This window comes from Asparagus officinalis, chromosome 6 (genome assembly GCF_001876935.1).
Source record: "Asparagus officinalis chromosome 6, Aspof.V1, whole genome shotgun sequence".
Taxonomy (NCBI): domain Eukaryota; kingdom Viridiplantae; phylum Streptophyta; class Magnoliopsida; order Asparagales; family Asparagaceae; genus Asparagus; species Asparagus officinalis.
Genome location: NC_033799.1, coordinates 28,297,625 through 28,317,763, shown reverse-complemented (window position 1 = coordinate 28,317,763; position 20,139 = coordinate 28,297,625). Strand labels below are relative to the sequence as shown.

The window sequence follows — 20,139 nt, the reverse complement described above, 5'->3', positions numbered from 1 at the left end:
TAGACATACCCACTAAACTTAAGAATGTGTTAAGTTCCCACAAATCCATACCCATCAATTCAAAACCCAAACTCAATTGACATGTTTTCTTCTCCAATGGTCCCCTCTCCGCTGTTATGAACACAAACCTCAAACCTGTTTACTTAAACACAATAACTTTCTAATCCATTTAGGTGTTGTTTGGTTTGCTGCAAAAAATAAATTGCAGCAAATGTTGCCACATCATATTTTGCATGCGACATTTGTTGCATGTTGCATTTGTTGCAAGAAATCAATTTTAAATTTGTTATTTGAATATCTATAATTATTTTGTAGGAAATATATTTTCAATGCAAATTTATTGTTTGGTTTAAAAAACAATTAGTGAAAAATCTACATAATTTTACCATATAAGGAATCTATTGTGTAGATGGTTTCTATTAGATTTAAAAAGATTTATTTTGATGAGGTGGAATTATTTTTATTTTTAAATTTTTTTGAAGCTTGTAGTTTTTCCTCCCATCAAATTGAACGTGGTATTTGTTGCAAGTTTTTCTATAAAATATAAATACACTTATCTTTTCTAAATACAGATTTACAAACCTTACAATGATTGTTTTCTTTACTTTTACAACTCTATTTCCATCCAACGAATAACCCCTTCAAGAATCAAAACCTAAACCCAATTCACATATCTTCTCCTATGGCCCCCTCTCTACCCTTATGAATCGAAATCCCAAACACGTTATCTGATACCCAATAACATCCTAATCGATCAAAAGAGTCCAAATCTAGACCCATTTAGACAATTGTCTTTCTAAGAGCTACCCATTTGAACTAACTCATTGTTAGGGAATTTTAGTCTCCCCGTCTACTAGAATTTGCGCAACTCGGAAGCTAACCCACAATCAACACGATATAAAATAACCACGATCAAGAAGAAAGAATACTAAGATTTACGTGGTTCGGTTGACTAACTTCGATCTATGTCCACGGGGCAACAATACGAGAAATTCACTAAGTATCAGAGAGAACTACAAGAGGAACCACTTAACTCTCGTTTCTCAATCTCTCAACCTTACATACGTAACCAACTCTTATATTATCTCCAAAGCTCTCTCCTTACAATCTTTTGAACAGACAAAGATTGCGAAATCCTCTCCCAATAATGTAATCTTTTACCGGACAAAGACTATAAAACCCTCGCATCTCGCACAATATTCTTTTATCGTGTTACACCCTCTGCTAGTCTAGATTACAAGAATATTGGCTCTTTATCATCTGCTTGGTTTTTTCCTCCAACAATAGAAGAATATATATAGGAAAACCAAAATCCTATCTTTAGTCTAACTTTCTAATTAGAATATGATTCAAACTCCTAATCATGATGAGATACAATCTTCTAATCATGATAGATCTCTAACCCTATCTAATTCTTATAAAGTTATACAAAGAATCAAAAACACAATCCTAACAATTTCCACATTGGATTTGATTCCCAAACCCCATTGAAGATATATCATCACTGTCTTGAAATTTTGCCTCCCATGGTAGCGTCTTCTATTCTTTTACACTTCAAATTGAATCACCTGCACTCCAACTGGGACATCCCGTGACCCTACTTATCATCTGCTTTACCGTGGCGCGTCCACCTCTCTTGTGTACACCAAGAAATATTTGCCACATCTGATATTAGAAGTAAATCAACCATGCTTTTCCTCCCAAACTGAACTTGACATAAGTCTTCTCCCACTTGCTGTCCTCGTACTCCACCTGCATCGCTCGTCTCGAATCATATCGGTGCACCTCTCTTACTCCTCACTACGAGCTAGATGCCTCCATCTCCTCCATCACTTTGCTTGGACCGAATATAAGCGCCCATCATCTTCAAGTCTAATGCCACAATCTTCATATCCATGTGTGTCACTCGGTCAATGCCCGTTTGCAAGCTCCAACTAATCTGGTAGTGTCTTCCTCGAGTCTACACACCAACCAAATCCTACTCCTACGATGACTTTGAATAATTATATACTGATAACTCTACTGCTAGAATCACATCTGATTCTCTACGCCAGTCTCATCTGTCGCATACTCGTTTGCCCTATCTACCATCAAAGATCTGTCTCGTCATCATCATCAGAACTTTTCTACACTTTCTGACTAATCTGAGCATGATCTAAAAATCAAACACTCTCATCGTATTCAGAGCACTCCCTTTTGCTGTCATCTCGGACTCGAGATTTTGACCTTTCTCAATAACTATGACATCTCCTCTTACCCCTCCCTCGATTAGAACCTTCAAAAGCTAGTGCACTCTCACCACCATTAGATGCGCTCTCCTTTCCCATCATTCTTTCATTCTTATGTAGGAGTGCTGTCACATCGCCGGACTTCAAAGTCTGCTTCCCTATAATTATTATCTAAACTAACGACTTGTACGATTTTGGCAAGGAAGACAATAGGAGTAGCACCAGCTCTTCTTCTTTAATCTCCTCATTAATATTCATAAGTTGATAAACTAGTTGATTAAAGGTGTTAATGTGGTCTTGAATTATAGTACCTTCTTCCATCTTCAACGAATAAAACTCCATCCTCAAACACAATCGGTTGGTCATCGATTTTGATGCATAAATCCCCTCAAGCCTTTCCCATAGCCCCCTTGGTGTAGTCTCTTGCATAACATTGTACTTGATCTCGGGGGCGAGTGCCAAACGAATTGTGCTAACCACCCTCTTTTACATGTAACTCAATTCAACATCCTTCAATCCTTCAGGTTTCTTCTCCTCTAAAGCTTGATCAACACCCTGCTACACAAGAATATCTTAAACCGTGCATTTCCATACTACAAAATTTGTCTTGCCGTTGAATAGCGGAATATCGAACTTCGGACCCAAAGAAGTCATCATCCTCTAACCATAATTAAAATTCAAATCAGTCATTGTAGAGATTAAATTTGATAAAACCAACGTTAAAAACAAACTTAGCACATCGAAAAACCCTAGGAACGACTCCTGGATTACCAAAATCTGCCTCCAAATCCTCGATCAAAAGACAAATCAATCTGCACCGTCGGATTTGATTTAAAAGTTTGTAAGCTAACCCTCACCGCTATAGTATTCCAGCTGCAGCTACAATATTCTCTGCTACATTACCTTTTTTTTTGTTTCCCCTGATGTCGATCACCGTGCTTCGACCGCTGACGCCTTCACCAATCGCACACCAGTCAAACATCCACAAATCGTCGAACTCCATTCTGATACCACTTGTTGGGGAATTTTAGTCTCCCTGCCTACTACGCTTTGCGCAACTCGGAAGTCACCCCACAATCAACAAGATACCACTTAACCGCAAGCAAGAAGAAAGAACACTGAGATTTACGTGGTTTGGTCGACCAACTTCGACCTACGTCCACGGGGCAACGATACGAAAAATCCACTATGTATCAGGGAGAACTATAAGAGGAACCACTCAACTCTCATCTCTCAATCTCTCAATCTCACATACATAATCAACTCTTATATTATCTCCAAAGCTCTCTCCTTATAATTTTTTGAACGGACAAAGACTACGAAACCCTCTCCCAATGATGTAATATTTTGCACGAACAAATACTATGAAACCCTCGCCTCTTGCACAATATTCTTGAATCGGGTTACACCCTCTGCTAACACTATATTACAAGAATATTGACTCTCTCTCATCTGTTTGATTTTTTCTCCAACAATAGAAGAATATGTATAGGAAAACCAAAACCCTATCTCTAGTCTAACTTCCTAATTAGAATATGATTCAAACTCCTAATCATGATTAGACACAATCTTCTAATCATGATAGATCTCTAACCATATCTAATTCTCATGAAGTTATACAAAGAATCAAAGACATAATCTTAACACTCATGAAAATAATAGTTACTTTCTCCACTAAGCGCTAAGAAAAAGCCCAATGCCTTCAAGAGCCATCTCTATCAAATCATTCATATCTCTAACCATGTTTAAGCTCTTGAATCATGCCGTAGGTTCAAATAACTTTGCTAATGAAGGTTCCGATTTTTGGAGCAAATAGGATTAAGGGGGAAATGAGAGAGGGGCGAGAGGGTGATTTTGTAATTATATAATCACAGTTTATCATTAACCCAACAATGATTAGCATTTTAGACCAAAAAGAAAATGAACAGAGAAACTTATTTCAACACAGTTAAAGGGATTCGGGGATTATGAATTTGTGAGAGACTAATATCGAAAAACCCCCAAAAAACATCATATTGCTGGATCTAATTTGTAAATATAAATTTTAACAAGGACTAATACACAAACAATCTGCTCGACCGTGCGAATATCTAATAGCGGATTTCCGCGTACTAACTCAGGAATGAAGTCTTGAGGAAACGACCGGCATCAACCGATATTTTTCCTCAACAAATCATAGCAAATACGCTCACCAACTCTTTCGTTGATTCTACAAATACCTTCACCAAAACAGCAAAAAAAAAAAAAAGGAAAAAAAAAAGAAAAGAAAATGGTGGATAATTTGTTGGGTCTTCTAAGAGTTCGGATCAAGAGAGGGGTGACTCTTGCCGTTCGTGATGTTAGAAGTAGTGATCCTTTTGTGGTTCTCAGAATGGGCAAGCAGGTATCTTTATTTTTTATTTTTATTTGATTTTCTTTCATTTTTATGTGATTTTGATGTTGTTCTGATGAAATTGGGTGATGGGTGTTTGATTTTTGGTATGATTTTCATGAACCCATTTTACTTAGGAGTTGAAGCTTGTGTTTTTGTTTCCCTTGTGATGATTTTTTTTTTCAGTTTTTTAATGATTTAAGTTTTTTGGGGAATATTCCTAGGTATTAGTACTTTCAAAATGGTCATTTTACGGATCAAGTTAGAAATTTTGGTGTGCTATTTCTGTTTGACTTTTTTTGTTGTGTGTGTGTGCGCTTACTTATTTTTCTCTGGGATCAGTAATGGGTAATATATGACTGAAGTTGAACTGTGTAATTCAATTGTTCTTTTTTATTCTTTTCCCATTTCTCTGTGATTGTTAAGTTTTTATTTGTTTTAGTTTTCCAATAAAGTCGAAGCTTGTGCTTTGATGCCCTTTTGTTGAATTTTTAAAAATTTTTTGAGTGATTTTTTTTCTTTTTGAGATACTTTGTTTGATATTTCAATTTCTTACTCCTATTGCCGTATGCCATTTTACAGATAAATTTGTCATGAGTGAGATAGCGGTTACCAATGAAGTTACAAAGAAAAGAATGTTTCTGTTGAATTTATCTTTGAGTTTTTCTAAAGCAATTTCTTATATTTATAATACTATAGTTAACTTTTCCTTAAAAATATTTTCCTTGTTTTTTGTTGATGGTGATGTCCAATACGAGACAGAATATGAGCTTTTGCCGTTGCTTTTGGCTGTTTTCATTTCTTGGTTTTTTGTTGAGATGGAGTTCTATATATGTAACAGCCAGAGTCATTGACTGCATCCATTTGTCTTAAAGAGAGAACAAAATACTTTTTCATTGAGGAAAATGCTTTGTTTGCTTTTTAGTTGTCGATCAAGAATAGCGGAGAAAAAAACTTAGGACTTGTTTAATAGGTTGTTGCTGTTGTATAGAAAGTGAGAATAGTGTTGAAGACTTTGTCGCCTTTGTTGTTTATTTCTTCAGAAAAGATGGAGTACACCTATTTTCTTGGATCCATTCTCCTTGTTTCCACCAAGAACTTGAACAAAATACAACCCTCATGACATCAAATACAAGTAAAAGTAAGGGTTAATTGTGTTGTGCGCAGCGGAGCTCGAAACCACATGAACAAGAAAGAGATAAATCACAACCAATAAGTGAAACACAATATCACATCAAGACAAACAAATTTTTCGTGGTTCGGCAAGTTGCATATGTCCACGGGGCAAGGAGGGGGCAGTTCTTACTATTAGAAATCAAGAGAATACAAATAGGGTTACAAATCTCTCAAATAAACCCTAAAACAAAGCCTCTAGACCTCTCACAAATCTCCCACAATTGGATGTAACAATTCCCTCTCAAAGACTGCTCAAAACGTCCTTGTTTTACCCTAATTAATTAGGATTAGACTTATATATCAACTCAGAAATGAACCTCCAAAGACTACTCAGATAAACTCTATATCCAGCTGCCTCCAAAGTACCAAGAGAAATGATGTTCTTCGTCAACTGCGGCACAAACCTCATTTTTTTCAACTCCCTAACCACATCGTCATGCATCCTGATCCGGACTGAACCAATACCACTAATAGGACATACGTGGTCATTACCCATAAGCACGATATCCTTTCTTTCCAGCTCCTTAAAGTTAAAGCTAGAGAACTAATCCTTTCTAGGGCAAATGTGATATATAGCTCCTGAATCCAACATCCACTCCGTGGAGTCGGCATAGCAAACCGACGGTAGTACAACACGAATAGCCCGAAGAATCTGACTCTGAATGTTAATTAATAACTTTTACAACATTCACTTTTGAAGCTTGTACAGCTTTCCCCTTATTCTTTCTGATTTTTTTTCCACTTTGGACAGCCAATCTTCCAATATCCTTCTTTTTTACAATACCGACATTGATTTCTACCAATACTCTTATAGGCACCTCTATTCTTCGATTTTGAGCGGTTGTCTTGACGGCGGTTTGGAGTACGGCATCGAACTGCTAATGCATCTCCTGATGCTTTCTCGGAGGGTTCACCATTACTCTTCCTCAACTCATAATTTATCAAAGCTGAGATCACCTCATTATAGCTAACAATAGTTCTTTCATTGATCATAGTGAGAACGAACGTACCGTAATCATTCTCGGGCAACGAACACAAAAGTAGCATTGCCTTGTCTTCATCCTCAACCATGATGTCCAAATTGGCCATATCTGAAAGTAGCTTCGTGAAATTGTTTACATGCTCCCTAATGGAAACTCCCCTCTTCATCTTGAACTGGTAAAACCTCTTCTTCAAATGAAGCCGATTCTCAATGCTTTTCGTAAGATACTTCTCATTGATGTTTCCCAGATTCTCTTCACCGACGTCTCGTTCATCACGTCATAAATAAGATCCGACATCAAGCATGATCGAATAACTCCACAAACCCTACTATTCATCTTCTTCCAAATATTGTCCTCTATATCAGCGGGTTTCTCTTGTAACTCAAGAGTCTTCTCCAAATTCTGTGCATCCAAAGCATCCATCACCTGACACCTTCACAAACCGAAGTTGATCTTGTCGTCGAACTTCGGAACATCTATCTTCGTGTTATTGATGTTCGGACTCTGTATCGCCTTCGTAAGAGACGAACCTGATGTGCTTGCTTTTGCCATGTTGTCGATCTAACTCTTTAAATAGGAATCCTTCACCGAATCCTTCGAACAAGCCTCAAGCCAAACCTGAAGCTCTGATACCACTTCTTGTGCGTAGCGGAGCTCGAAATCACACTAACAAGAAACAGATAAATCACAACCAATAAGCCAAACACAATATCACAACAAGACAAACGAATTTTACGTGGTTCGACAAGTTACCTATGTCCACGAGGTAAGGAGGGGGGAATTCTTACTATTAGAAATTAAGAGAATACAAATATGGTTACAAATCTCTCAAATAAACACTAAAATAAAACCTCTAGATCTCTCACAAATCTCTCACAATTGGATGCAACAATCTCCTCTCAAAGACTGCTTAAAATGTCATTGCTTTACCCTAATTAATTAGGATTAGGTTTATATATCAACTCAGAAACGAAACAGGTTAAAAACCAAAAACCCAGCTTAGACCCGACGCGCGGTCGACCGTCGCGCCATGCGCGGTCGACCGCAAAAACGACAAAAACTTTCCTGAGTCTCTGGACTTTTGACGGTCGATCGCCGCGCCACGTGCAGTCGACCGCGACCTGATACAGACCAAAACTCATCCTCGTGCACGTTGGCGGTCGATCGTCGCGCCACACGCGGTCGACCGCACAACACCTAAAAACAGTTCTTCGTCTTTTCCTGCGATCTTCGTCGCTTTGCTCGTTATTTTTTCAATTTTCCACCTCGGCGAACGTTTCTTCCAAACTGAGCCGACACTAAGGGCCCGTTTGGTTGGTTTCCTAAAAATCAAGAAAAAGAAATCGGTACAAGGAAATCAATAAAATAATATTTTTACCCATTTCCATCCCTAAACTCACCCACAACATCTAATAAAATATTATTTTTATCTTCCAACTCATCTCATTTCATCTCCTTTCTTACATTTAAAAATAAACCAAACACAAGAAATGTGTCACATCATCCAACTCATCACAACTCATCTTATCCCATTTTTAAAAATCACACACATCATCCAATAATATTGTGACAACTCATCTCATCTCATTAAACATTCCTTTCCATCCATTTCCTCAAAAAAAAACAAGAAATTGGTTTCCTTAAGTACGTGTCACATCATCCAATAATATACCTCCAACTCATCTCATCTCATCTATTTTCCTATTTTTAAAAACGAACCAAACACAAACAACCTCAAAACATCATCCAATAATATACCTCCAATTCATTTCCTTATTTTTTTAACCAACCAAACAACCTCAAAACATTTTTTTTTTAAAATCACTCACATCATCCAATAATAAGTTGACAACTCATCTCATCTTATCTCCTATTCTACAATTTCTTTCTTTTTTAAACCAACCAAACAACCTCAAAACAAATATTATAGGAAATAGGTTTCCTATTCTTTGATTTCCCAAAAAAAATGGCCAAACGAACAGCCCCTAAATCATCCAAATTTCCCACTTGTTATGTCCAGGATGACGTGGAAACAACCCACGATAACGAACTCAATCCACAACAAGTCGGGAACCCAAACGAGAGCTCAAACAATCTCCCCCCATTGAAATCAACAAATTCAGCCGGCTGCATCGAAAAGACTACCTACGTATCTTTTTCCCCAAGGAATCAAACCGAACGTAGTTTATCCAAATAACATCCAAAGGCCCTCAACACTGAAGAATGTTCAATAGCTTCAAATAATGACCAAATTTCACACCTGAAATAACTTTGGTTAGCATATCTGCAGGGTTATCCTTCGTGTGAACCTTCTCCAATATGACGTCTCCATCATCCAATACGTCCCGAACAAAGTGGAATCTGACATTAATGTGCTTCGTGCATGCATGATAAACCTGGTTTTTTGCTAAATAAATAGCCGACATGCTATCACAATATACCCGAAGGGTCTCTTGTACAATCCCCAAGTCCTCCAACAATCCACGCAACCACAAAGCCTTCTTAACAGCTTCAATCACCGTCATATATTCCGTCTCTGTAGTAGAGAGAGCCACTGTAGAATGAAGTGTACATCTCCAACAAACCCTGTACTCCTGCCAATGTAAACACATCCTGAAGTAGACCAACGTTTGTCAAGATCCCCCGTATAGTCTGAATCCACGTAACCAATACAATCCTGCTCATTCTTCTCACTCTTCTGGAAAATCAATCCAACATCCACGATGTCTTTAACATACCGTAGAATCCACTTCACGACCTCCCAATGACCCTTCCCGAGGTCGTGCATGTACCTCGATACCATGCTCACGGCCTTTGACAGATCTGGCCTCGTACACACTATCACATACATCAAGCTACCCACTGTACTGACATATGAAATCTTCGACATGTAATCTCTATCCTCAACTAAACAGATGACATATTAGCTAAAAGTTTGAAGTGGGGAGCTAATGGAGTGCTAACTGTTTTTGCATTATCATTAAACCTGAATTTCTTCAACATCTTCTGCAAATAACTCCTCTGTGTAAGCTTCAATCTCCCCTTCATCCTGTCTCTCTCGATCTTCATACCCAATATTTTCTTTGCTTCTCTAAAATCCTTCATCTCGAACTCGGATGACAGCTCTTCTTTCAACTTTCGAATAGCCAAAGAAGTTCTGAAAGCAAGAAGCATATCATCAATATATAAAAGCAAATATATGTGCTCATCATCCTGTAGCTTGTGCATGTAAACACATGGGTCATATGGGCTCCTCGTGTACTCATGGCCAATCATAAAGCTGTCGAATCTCTTGTACCACTGTCGCGACGATTGCTTCAATCCATAAAGAGACTTCTTCAGTTTTCAAACCAAATCTTTCTTTCCTGCAGCTTTGAATCCCAAGGGTTGTGTCATGTAGATCTCCTCATCTAAATCATTGTGTAGAAAGACTGTCTTCACATTCATCTGGACCAAATCCAAATCCAGCTGTGCCACCAATGCTAATAAAATCTGAATCGACGAATGCTTCATAACGGGTGAAAATACATCGTTGTAATCAATGTCCTCAAACTGTGCATATTCCTTGGCAACCAATCTGGCTTTGTACCTAATATCCCCAATAGAAGATCCTTCTTTCTTTGTATATACCCACTTACAATCAATAGTTTTCTTCCCCTTAGGTAGCTTTACAAGTTTCCAAGTATCGTTCTTCTGAAGAGACCGTATCTTTTCCTCCATAGCTTCCCTTCACCTGATCGAATCGGGGTTAGATTCTGCCTCCCTGAATGTGGATGAAACCATATCATCAACGATCTTCACTGATAATACATATGTGATCATGATATTATTATACCTAGCTGTCCGGCGAATCATCCTTCTAGGTCTATTCGTTGCAATAGACTCTTGAACATAACATTTCTCTTGAGTCTCACAATTCACTATATCCTCTATCTGTCCTGCTGTTATCCTATCTCCTCCTAGTATCACCTCTGTAGGAGTCTCAATGGATATAATACTATATAAAGTGGGTGGAGTCATATCATCCTTTACCTGCTACGATATCTCTCGAATCTGGTCTTCCTCAACTTGCTGAGGAACTTGAGGCCTCATCATGTACGCCTCATCAAATGTGATATCCTTGCTAATAACTCTCTTCTTATCCTGTGGATCCCATAACTTGAAGCTTTTAACTTTATTTCTAAATCCTACAAAGACTGCATTCCTCACCCTCGGATTCAATTTACAATCACTAACATGATAATAAGCATGACACCCAAATATCCGAAGCGACTCATAGTTACTAGCTACCGAACCAGACCAACGTTTTAAAGGAGTCTTTCCCTGTATCGTAGTGCACGACAACCTATTAACGAGATGGCTCGTATAAACTAACGCCTCGGTCCAAAATGATTTAGGCAATCCACTCTGTGTCATCATACATCGTACCTTCTCTAGCAAGATACGGTTCAATCTCTTAGCTATCCCGTTCTGTTGCGGTGTCTCTCGAACTGTGAAGTGTCGCCTAATGCCGTGATCCCAGCAAAACTACAGAAACGGATCGCTCTTATACTTTCCATCGTAGAGTCTTTACCTTTCTACCTGTCTGTAGCTTCACTTTCTTCTTTCACTCCATAAAAATATCCAGGACCTCATGTTTATGCTTCATAAGGTATAATCAATTCCTCCTGGAATAGTCATCAATGAAAGTGATAAAATAGTTAGCCCCACCAAGTGATGTGTTCTTGGAAGGGCCCCAAACATCTGTATGAACGTAATCCAATATACCTTGGGGTTGTGAATAACGATGCCAAACTTTACTCTAGTTTTCTTCCTAAGTACACAATGCTCACATAACTCCATCTTACAGTTCTTAGCATCTTTCAAAAAGCTCCTGTTTCGCCAATGACTGTAGGGATTTATCACCTATGTGTCCTAATCTCATGTGTCATAATGTGGTAGTGTCCTCTTTTGTAGTGATAAAAGCTGTCTGACCCCCTATAATTGTCTTGCCTTTCAAGTAGTATATGTTATTTTTCCTGACACCTCGCATCACCATCATAGAACCCTTCGTGACCTTCACTGTAGCATCCTCTAAGGTCACTCTATATCTAGCTGCCTCCAAAGTACCAAGAGAAATAATATTCTTCGTCAACTACGGCACAAACCTCACTTTTTTCAACTCCCTTACTACATCGTCATGCATCCTGATCCGGACTGAACCAATACCACCAATAGGGCATACGTGGTCATTACCCATAAGCACGATATCTTTTCTTTCCAGCTCCTTAAAGTTAAAGCTAGAGAACCAATCCCTTTTAGGGCAAATGTGATATATAGCTTCTGAATCCAACATCCACTCCGTGGAGTCGGCATAGCAAACCGACGGTAGTACAGAGCACGAATAGCCCAAAGAATCTGACTCTGAATGTTCATCAATAACTTTTGCAACATTCATTTTTGAAGCTTGTACAACTTTCCCCTTATTCTTCCTGGCTTTTTTTCCACTTTGGGCAGCCAATCTTCCAATATCCTTCTTTTTTACAATACCGACATTGATTTCTACCGGCATCTCTATTCTTCGATTTTGAGCGGTTGTCTTGACGGCGGTTTAGAGTACGGCATCGAACTGCTAATGCATCTCCCGATGTCTTTTCGGAGGGTTCACCATTACTCTTCCTCAACTCATAATTTACCAAAGCTGAGATCACCTCCTTATAGCTAACAATAGTTCTTCCATTGATCATAGTGAGAACGAACGTGTCGTAATCATTCTCGGGCAACGAACACAAAAGTAGCATTGCTTTGTCTTCATCCTCAACCATGATGTCCAAATTGGCCATATCTGAAAGTAGCTTCGTGAAATTGTTTACATACTCCCTAATGGAAACTCTCCTCTTCATCTTGAACTGGTAAAACCTCTTCTTCAAATGAAGCCGATTCTCAATGCTTTTCGTAAAATACTTCTCATTGATGTTTCCCACATTCTCTTCACCGACGTCTCGTTCATCACGTCATAAATAAGATCCGGCATCAAGCATGATCGAATTACTCCACAAGCCATACTATTCATCTTCTTCCAAACATTGTCCTCCATATCAGCGGGTTTCTCTTGTAACTCAAGAGTCTTCTCCAAATTCTGTGCATCCAAAGCATCCATCACCTGGCACCTTCACAAAGCGAAGTTGATCTTGCCGTCGAATTTCGGAACATCTATCTTCGTGTTATTGATGCTCGGACTCTGTATCGCCTTCGTAAGAAACGAACCTGACGTGCTTGCTTTTCCCATGTTATCGATCTAACTCTTCAAATAGGAATTCTTCACCGAATCTTTTGAACAAGCCTCAAGCCAAACCTAAAGCTCTGATACCACTTCTTGTGCGTAGCGGAGCTCGAAATCACACGAATACGAAACAGATAAATCACAATCAATAAGCCAAACACAATACCACAGCAAGACAAACGAATTTTACGTGGTTCGGCAAATTGCCTATGTCCACGGGGTAAGGAGGGGGGAGTTCTTACTATTAGAAATCAAGAGAATACATATATGGTTACAAATCTCTCAAATAAACCCTAAAACAAAACATCTAGATCTCTCACAAATCTCCCACAATTGGATGCAACAATCCTCTCTCAAAGATTGCTCAAAATGTCCTTGCTTTACCCTAATTAATTAGGATTAGGCTTATTTATCAACTCAGAAACGAAACGGGTTGAAAACCAAAAACCCAGCTTAGACCTGACGCGCGGTTGACCGCGAAAACAACAAAAACTTTCCCGAGTCTCTGGACTTTTGGCGGCCGACCGTCGCGCTACGTGCAATCGACCACGATCTGATACAAGACCAAAACTGATCCTCGTGCACGTTGACGGTCGACCGCCGCGCCACACGCGGTCGACCACACAACACCCAAAAACAGTTCTTCGTCTTTTCCTGCAGTCTTCGTCGCTGTGCTCACCATTTCTTCAAATTGCAGATACACCCTCCGTTTTATAGGGATTAGCAACTTATTATCCCAGAACTTTTCTATCGACATCTAGAAGCTCCAAAGCTCGAACAAAATTATCTCTCCGTTGCACGTGAGTGTCACATGACATCAATGCATTGCTACTAGAAATAGATATTGTTTTAGCATTGCAGAGAGACCTTTTATTCTCTTATTGGTGTTGAATATTGATCCCCTAAGTGCATACAGATAACATAGAGATGACTATGTCTGGGTTTCAAAGGGTGTTATTGCTAATAAAAAGTTTAGGCATAATATGTGGCTAACCCTTATAGTATAAGAGGTGTATCTTCAAATCCAAAAAGAAATTACAGGGCTTACTGCTGTTTTTTTTCTTTTTTTCCCTTCTCTGTCCTTACTGGGGACTGTAACATATTGTCGTTCATTTAAATGTTATCGGTGTCCCTAATATCTGATTTCTCTGGGGGGCCGTAAAGTTGGATAGCGTACCAGTTCATATTAGGTTAGTCGAACTTCATGTCAGAATGGGCAATCGAAAGTTGATGTATGCTATGAACTTGTGAATATTCAGTGATTGCATATAATTTTTTTGTTGCTATATAGTTTCCATCACTTCAATTAATATCACAAGAACTTGAAGACTTAAAAGACTAATTTGATCTGCAATCCAAGTCCGAAAAAGGATCAATAATGAAGAATTGATAAAATGATCTATCAACTGAATATTGTGACAAACTAGGATGTTATCAGTGTTATGTACAGTCAATTTGATGAGTGATCCGAAAGTTTAAACTGTATCTTTGCAAAAGGAGCTAATATAACCTGATATTATCCTTTCACGGATCTAATTGAGAATATCTGACTACATTTTGCTTGATAACTTACACCACATCACTAAACACATATCTTTGTACTACTCAATTTTGAAGCTTAACCTTGATGATTATTATTAGAATCTTAATATGCTTTGCATTCACCTGGCTTTTATCTGTCAAATGCAATTTGTGTAAGGATTATGGTTCCAAAATATTGCTATCGTATCCTAATATTTTCGACTTTTGCCTTTGGCAGTGAGTGTACTCATTTCTTTTATTGGTTTTCAACTTTCCGCTTCCGTTGATTATGCCTCAAACCCACTGTTGTCAATTAGTCTGTTCTAAGAGAAATATATTCATCTATATGTTTTCTTTGTTTTTCTTTTTAGTAATTTGAACCGTCTATGCAGAAATTGAAGAGTCGAGTAATAAAAAGTAACGTCAATCCAGAGTGGAATGAAGACTTGACTCTTTCTGTGGAGGATCCTACTATCCCAGTCAGACTTGTAAGTTTCCCCCCGAATTAGTATTTAATTTTTACATATATTGGAATTAATTTATTTTCCCAACAATATAGTAAGGCTGTTCCACTCTAGAAATGACAAATGTCTCATAGCCATGAACCAATGATACAAGAGCAAAAGGACTAGAAACCCAGATTAAAAAGAGGGGAAGGGTTCTGTTGTTAGAAAGGCAAAATTTTCTTTTGGCGATTTGCATTATTTGAGATGAAGAAGAGTTACATTCTTTCTTTCCTTGTTTATAGTGAAAAACTCTCATTTTTCTTCTTGTGTACTACATAGACTGAATTTGACCTAACCACATAAGGTCTTGATATTTCTACTTGTGTTTTGTGTGATTTCTCTTTTATGGTTCTTGGTTCTCATAGGCTTAACTTTTGCGGAAATGTTGTCTATGTGGTTCTGGTTATTGATTGATCCAGTTATCATCTGACAGAAGTGTTGTCTATGTGATTTGTTATTGATTGATCCAGTTATCTTTGTCAACACCTTATTAACCTAGATGATACCACGTCATCCCAATAACTTTAACGTTTTAACTATCATTTAGTTTCACGTGTCCAAAATATTCTGAACCGATAGTACTATCGACAAATGACAGTTTCTTAGTCTTGCAACAAAAGTGCTTATTATTGGTTTTGAGAGAACATTCAAGGGCTGTTTAGGATAAATGAGATTGACATGTATTTCACTTATTCCTTTTATTGTGAGTACCTTTATGTCTTTAATAATAGATTATTGGTTATCACTACCTATGGTGTATGGAAGAGGAAATTTTAGATGTGTTTGGTAGAATTGTTAGGTTAGAAGTTAGAGATCAAACTCTTGCCAACTCTGAACAACTCTTGCCAAACACATGAAAATAGAAACCAACCAGTTTTCATAGAAAGTTTTATGCAAAAACCACTCAAGTCCTAATGTGACTAGATTAATATCTCGAACTCCTATGTCACACGTCATTTTTAGTTTGTGGCGCCTTTGGCGCAGACGAGAATCGAACCTAGCCCCCCCCTACACACACACGAGAGAGCGACACGGCTTTGCCATGTGACCTACTAGGCCGCTCCATGGTCGTTAACCCAAAAATATCTTTATACATATTGACATAATTATTTAATTTTGCATATCTAAACATCTTAACCCATTAGTATATTTTGACAAATGACAGCTACATAGCTTTGCAATGAAATCATTCTTAGTTTTTGGATAATGTTGTTTGGCTTCTTAGGGTAATACACTTGTTATTAGTTTGCCACCTATCCCTTTAGATAATACAAACCGTACTCCAACTCCTAAACTACATTTGCACTACATGAAACAAAAGTCTGAGGGTCAATAATGACGGATAAACTTTGATAACAATTCGAGAGGAAAGATATACACCTTTGTTTCTTGTGGTATAAAAATAGTTTTGTGATAGGATAACAACTAGAGTAAGAACTAATAAAGGTTAGATTAAACCATTTCCTATTACCATAGGTTTACACCAATGGTCAATTTCAAGTCCTTATCTTTTTGCATTAGTTATAGACCAACTTACTAAGCACATTAAGGATGAAATTACATAGTGTATGTTATTTACCAATGATATAGTATTAGTTAATGAAACTAGAAGAGACATTATTTCTAAAGTAGAAAGCTGAAGACAAGCTCTTGAATCTAAATGTTTTAGAATTAGTAGAAAAAAAACAGAATATATGGAGTGCATTTTTAGTAAAACTAGGAAAGGAAGAGAGCCAATGGTACATTTTGATGGCTAAGAAATACCTAAAACTAATCATTTTCGCTATTTAGGATCAATCATTAGGTATGATGGTGAGATAGAGGATGATGTTGCGTATCGAATCAAATCGAGATGGTTGAAATGGAGGAGTGCTTCGGGAGTCTTATGTGATCGTGGAATACAAATGAAACTAAAGAAAAAATTCTATAAGACGGTTATAAGGCCAACTATGTTTTATGAGTCATAGTGTTAGGCAATTAAAAAAATAACATGTTCAAAAAATGAGTGTAGCAGAAATGATCATGTTGCGATGGTCTTGTGGGTATACATTAAAAGATATGATAAGAAATGAGTGCAATCGTAGTAAATTAGAGGTTGCGCCTATTGAGGATAAAATGAGAGAGTAGATTAAAATGGTTTGGTCATGTACCCCGGAGACTCCTTAGTGCACCGGTTATGAAAAACGATAATATTAAAGTTAATGGGGCTAGGAGATCTAGAGGTAGACTTAGAATGACTTGGTTAGAAGCAATTAAGAAGGATATAATTAAGACTAACTTAACAGAGGAGATGCCCTATAACAGAATGGAATGGAAAAATAGGATTCATATAGCCGATCCCAAACATTTGGGATAAAGAGTAGGTGGTTGTTGATGTTGTTGACTTGTTGGTTGAAGTCTAGTCATCACTACTTATTTCAATTGCGCTCACATTTTGAGTGCCTGTATGATCACAACCATAGAGACATTTCGTTATCAGTAACTGTATCGGGAAGGATAGGAATATTTTGTTTTTAGTTAGAAGAGTTAACCTGAAACTGAACCCTTGTCAACTCTTGCCAGACTTTTAATACCTTGTAAACGTTCTTACACAAAAACCTCTTAAATCCTAATCTGACTATATAACTCCTCCCAAAAATCTCAGAACTTCGACATCCTTGCACTTTTAGCCAAACACAACTTTATTGTTATTTCTTTGCCTTTTGCTTCAGGAAGTGTATGATAAAGACAGGTTCAGTGCCGATGATCCAATGGGCAACGCTGAATTCAACATCCAACCGTTCATTGAGGCCTTGAAGATGAAGTCAGGACTCATTCCAAATGGGACGATACTAAACAAAATGACCCCGAACAGACACAACTGCTTGGCCGAAGAGAGTCTGATCTACTTATCCGATGGAGAAATAGTTCAAGATATGGTGCTTAGGTTGAAGGAAGTAGAAAGTGGTGAGGTTGAACTGAGATTGGAGTGGGTTAACATTCCAGGCTCCGAGGGTTTGTGGGATGCACTCTGATGTTGTAGCAGTTGTTCAGACTTCATTGGAATTTTTTAGTTATGCCTTCGTTGTGTTGTGTTGTGTTGTAATGTATGTATGTATGTATGTGTACGTAGAAAGTATTTATTTTCGGATGATGATCCTTTGCTGGTTGGAGCACTTCTTTGAGTTGGAATTTTATTTTAAACATGTTCATCTCTATTCTGTAGACGAAAAGAGTGGCCCGCTGGCCCAGCACGAGGCTCTTACCATTGTTGGCTATTGAGAGGGTCAAAAGTGCGCAAACTTACCCTGCATTGGTGGAGGTTATTGTATAAATGCGGAGGAGCTGTTATGTAGATGAGCTTGTGATAATTTCTTTTAAGGCTGCGTTTGGGAACTTGGATTTGGGCCCTGGATTTAAAATCCTGGGTATTTCAAATCCAAATCTCTTGTTTGGACCTCAAATTGGACTGAGATTTTAAATCAAATGATTTTAAAGATGTGATTTTGAAAGCCCAAATACACGTATTTGAAATCCCACCCTCACCCTTCGTATTTATCAAATCCAAATCCGGACGCGACGACTCCCCCGATCCCGACTCCTCCTCCCTCTCGTTTCTCAGCGGCGATCCCTCTCGTTTCTCAGCGGCGATCTCGAATCTCCAGGTATCTCTCCTCTCTCCTCTCTCCCCCTCTCCTCTCTCCCCTTCTCCTCTCTCGTCTCAACGCAGGGATCTCTCTTTGTATTTTGAAACCCTAGATCTGATCTGAGTTTGCTTTTCTCTGTTGTAGCTTTTTTTCAATTTCTGCAGTTTTTGATCTGGGTACTCCTTATATCTCGATCTCTTCCGTTAAAATTGTCTGTTCTCTATGCTAATGGGTGCCTGCCTTATGTTCGATTTTATGCCATATGAATTTTTTTTTGATAAACCAAGTTACGTACTGGTTGATGATTGAGTGACTGTTGCCTTTTGTTGTTTGGTACTGTAATTTGGGAGAATATGTGTACACATGCACTCCCATATAAATAATTCTATTTGCCTGAATATAGAACTCAAAACCCATACTTGAAGGGAAAAGAAATCGGATCCAGATAGAATATGGATATTTACATGAAGATAGGAAGTTAATTTATTCTTTTGTAAGTATAAAAGATTTGAGTCATGAAGATTTGGATTCAACAGATGAGTTCTAGTTGTAAGTATCAACAGTTCTTTATTCTTTTGTATGCTTTAGATATTGTTTTTCGGAAATTCATCCAGTTGTATTCTAAGAGATAGAATGAGACATGGTCGTGGTTAATACTATGTACTAAACCAAATGTTGAGATCAGTTTGCTGGCTTCCTGTGTAGTTCTTCTATTTTCTTTGATAGAATGAACAGTCGAGAAGTTAATTTCCCCATGTTGTATCTAAGTTGAGGAATTATATTTTTGGTGAGCTCACATGTTAATTTGTTAGCTTAATGCATTTCTACCCCAGACGAGACTACTATTCAAGACTTTGCTGCTATTTTTGTTATTGTGTTGCTGCATAAACTGGTTGAATTAGCTCATTTAGGCATCCCTCGAATAATCGAAACTGATGTTAGATTATTGGATTTTAGTACTTCAATTCAACATGATGTATTTTATTTTGTGTATCACGAAAGACTAATGTGAGACAGAACAGGCACCTGATATTTCATATGAATGCACATAAGTTTTATCGATTATATTACTGTATTGGATTACTTGAAGCATCTCCATTTCCCTCTACTGCTAATAAAGCTAGAGTAATGTCGTGAATATTACTGTTTAGACCATTTGCATCTGTCTGTGATTATTTCATTAGCAGCATTTGGATTGCCTTTAATCATTGCTCTAGCTTTATCACAACATTAGCTTGTGACCTTGTCCATGGATAATGTCATGCAAATTTTATGTGTCACTTTAGAGTTTGCTAGTGTTTGCTGGTGTTTGCTAGTGTTTCTTTCTGATGACAGCTACTTATTTCTTTTTATTATTTCATACCTTAGAAAGTCTTGGATACCTTAGAAAGTCTTGGATTCGAAATCTTATTTGCAATGCAAATAACTGTGTTGAACAACTAAGGATGAATCCTCAAGCGTTTAAG

At 37.8% G+C, this 20,139-nt stretch overlaps 1 protein-coding gene across 1 annotated transcript; it reads left to right on the top strand.

Annotated features, from left to right (window-relative positions):
• LOC109845616 (GTPase activating protein 1-like) lies at positions 4,355-18,232 on the top strand. The gene is made up of 3 exons (XM_020414888.1): positions 4,355-4,611; positions 14,934-15,029; positions 17,759-18,232. The coding sequence occupies exons 1-3, from the start codon at positions 4,498-4,500 to the stop codon at positions 18,059-18,061; spliced, it is 513 nt and encodes a 170-aa protein (XP_020270477.1). The 5' UTR covers positions 4,355-4,497; the 3' UTR covers positions 18,062-18,232.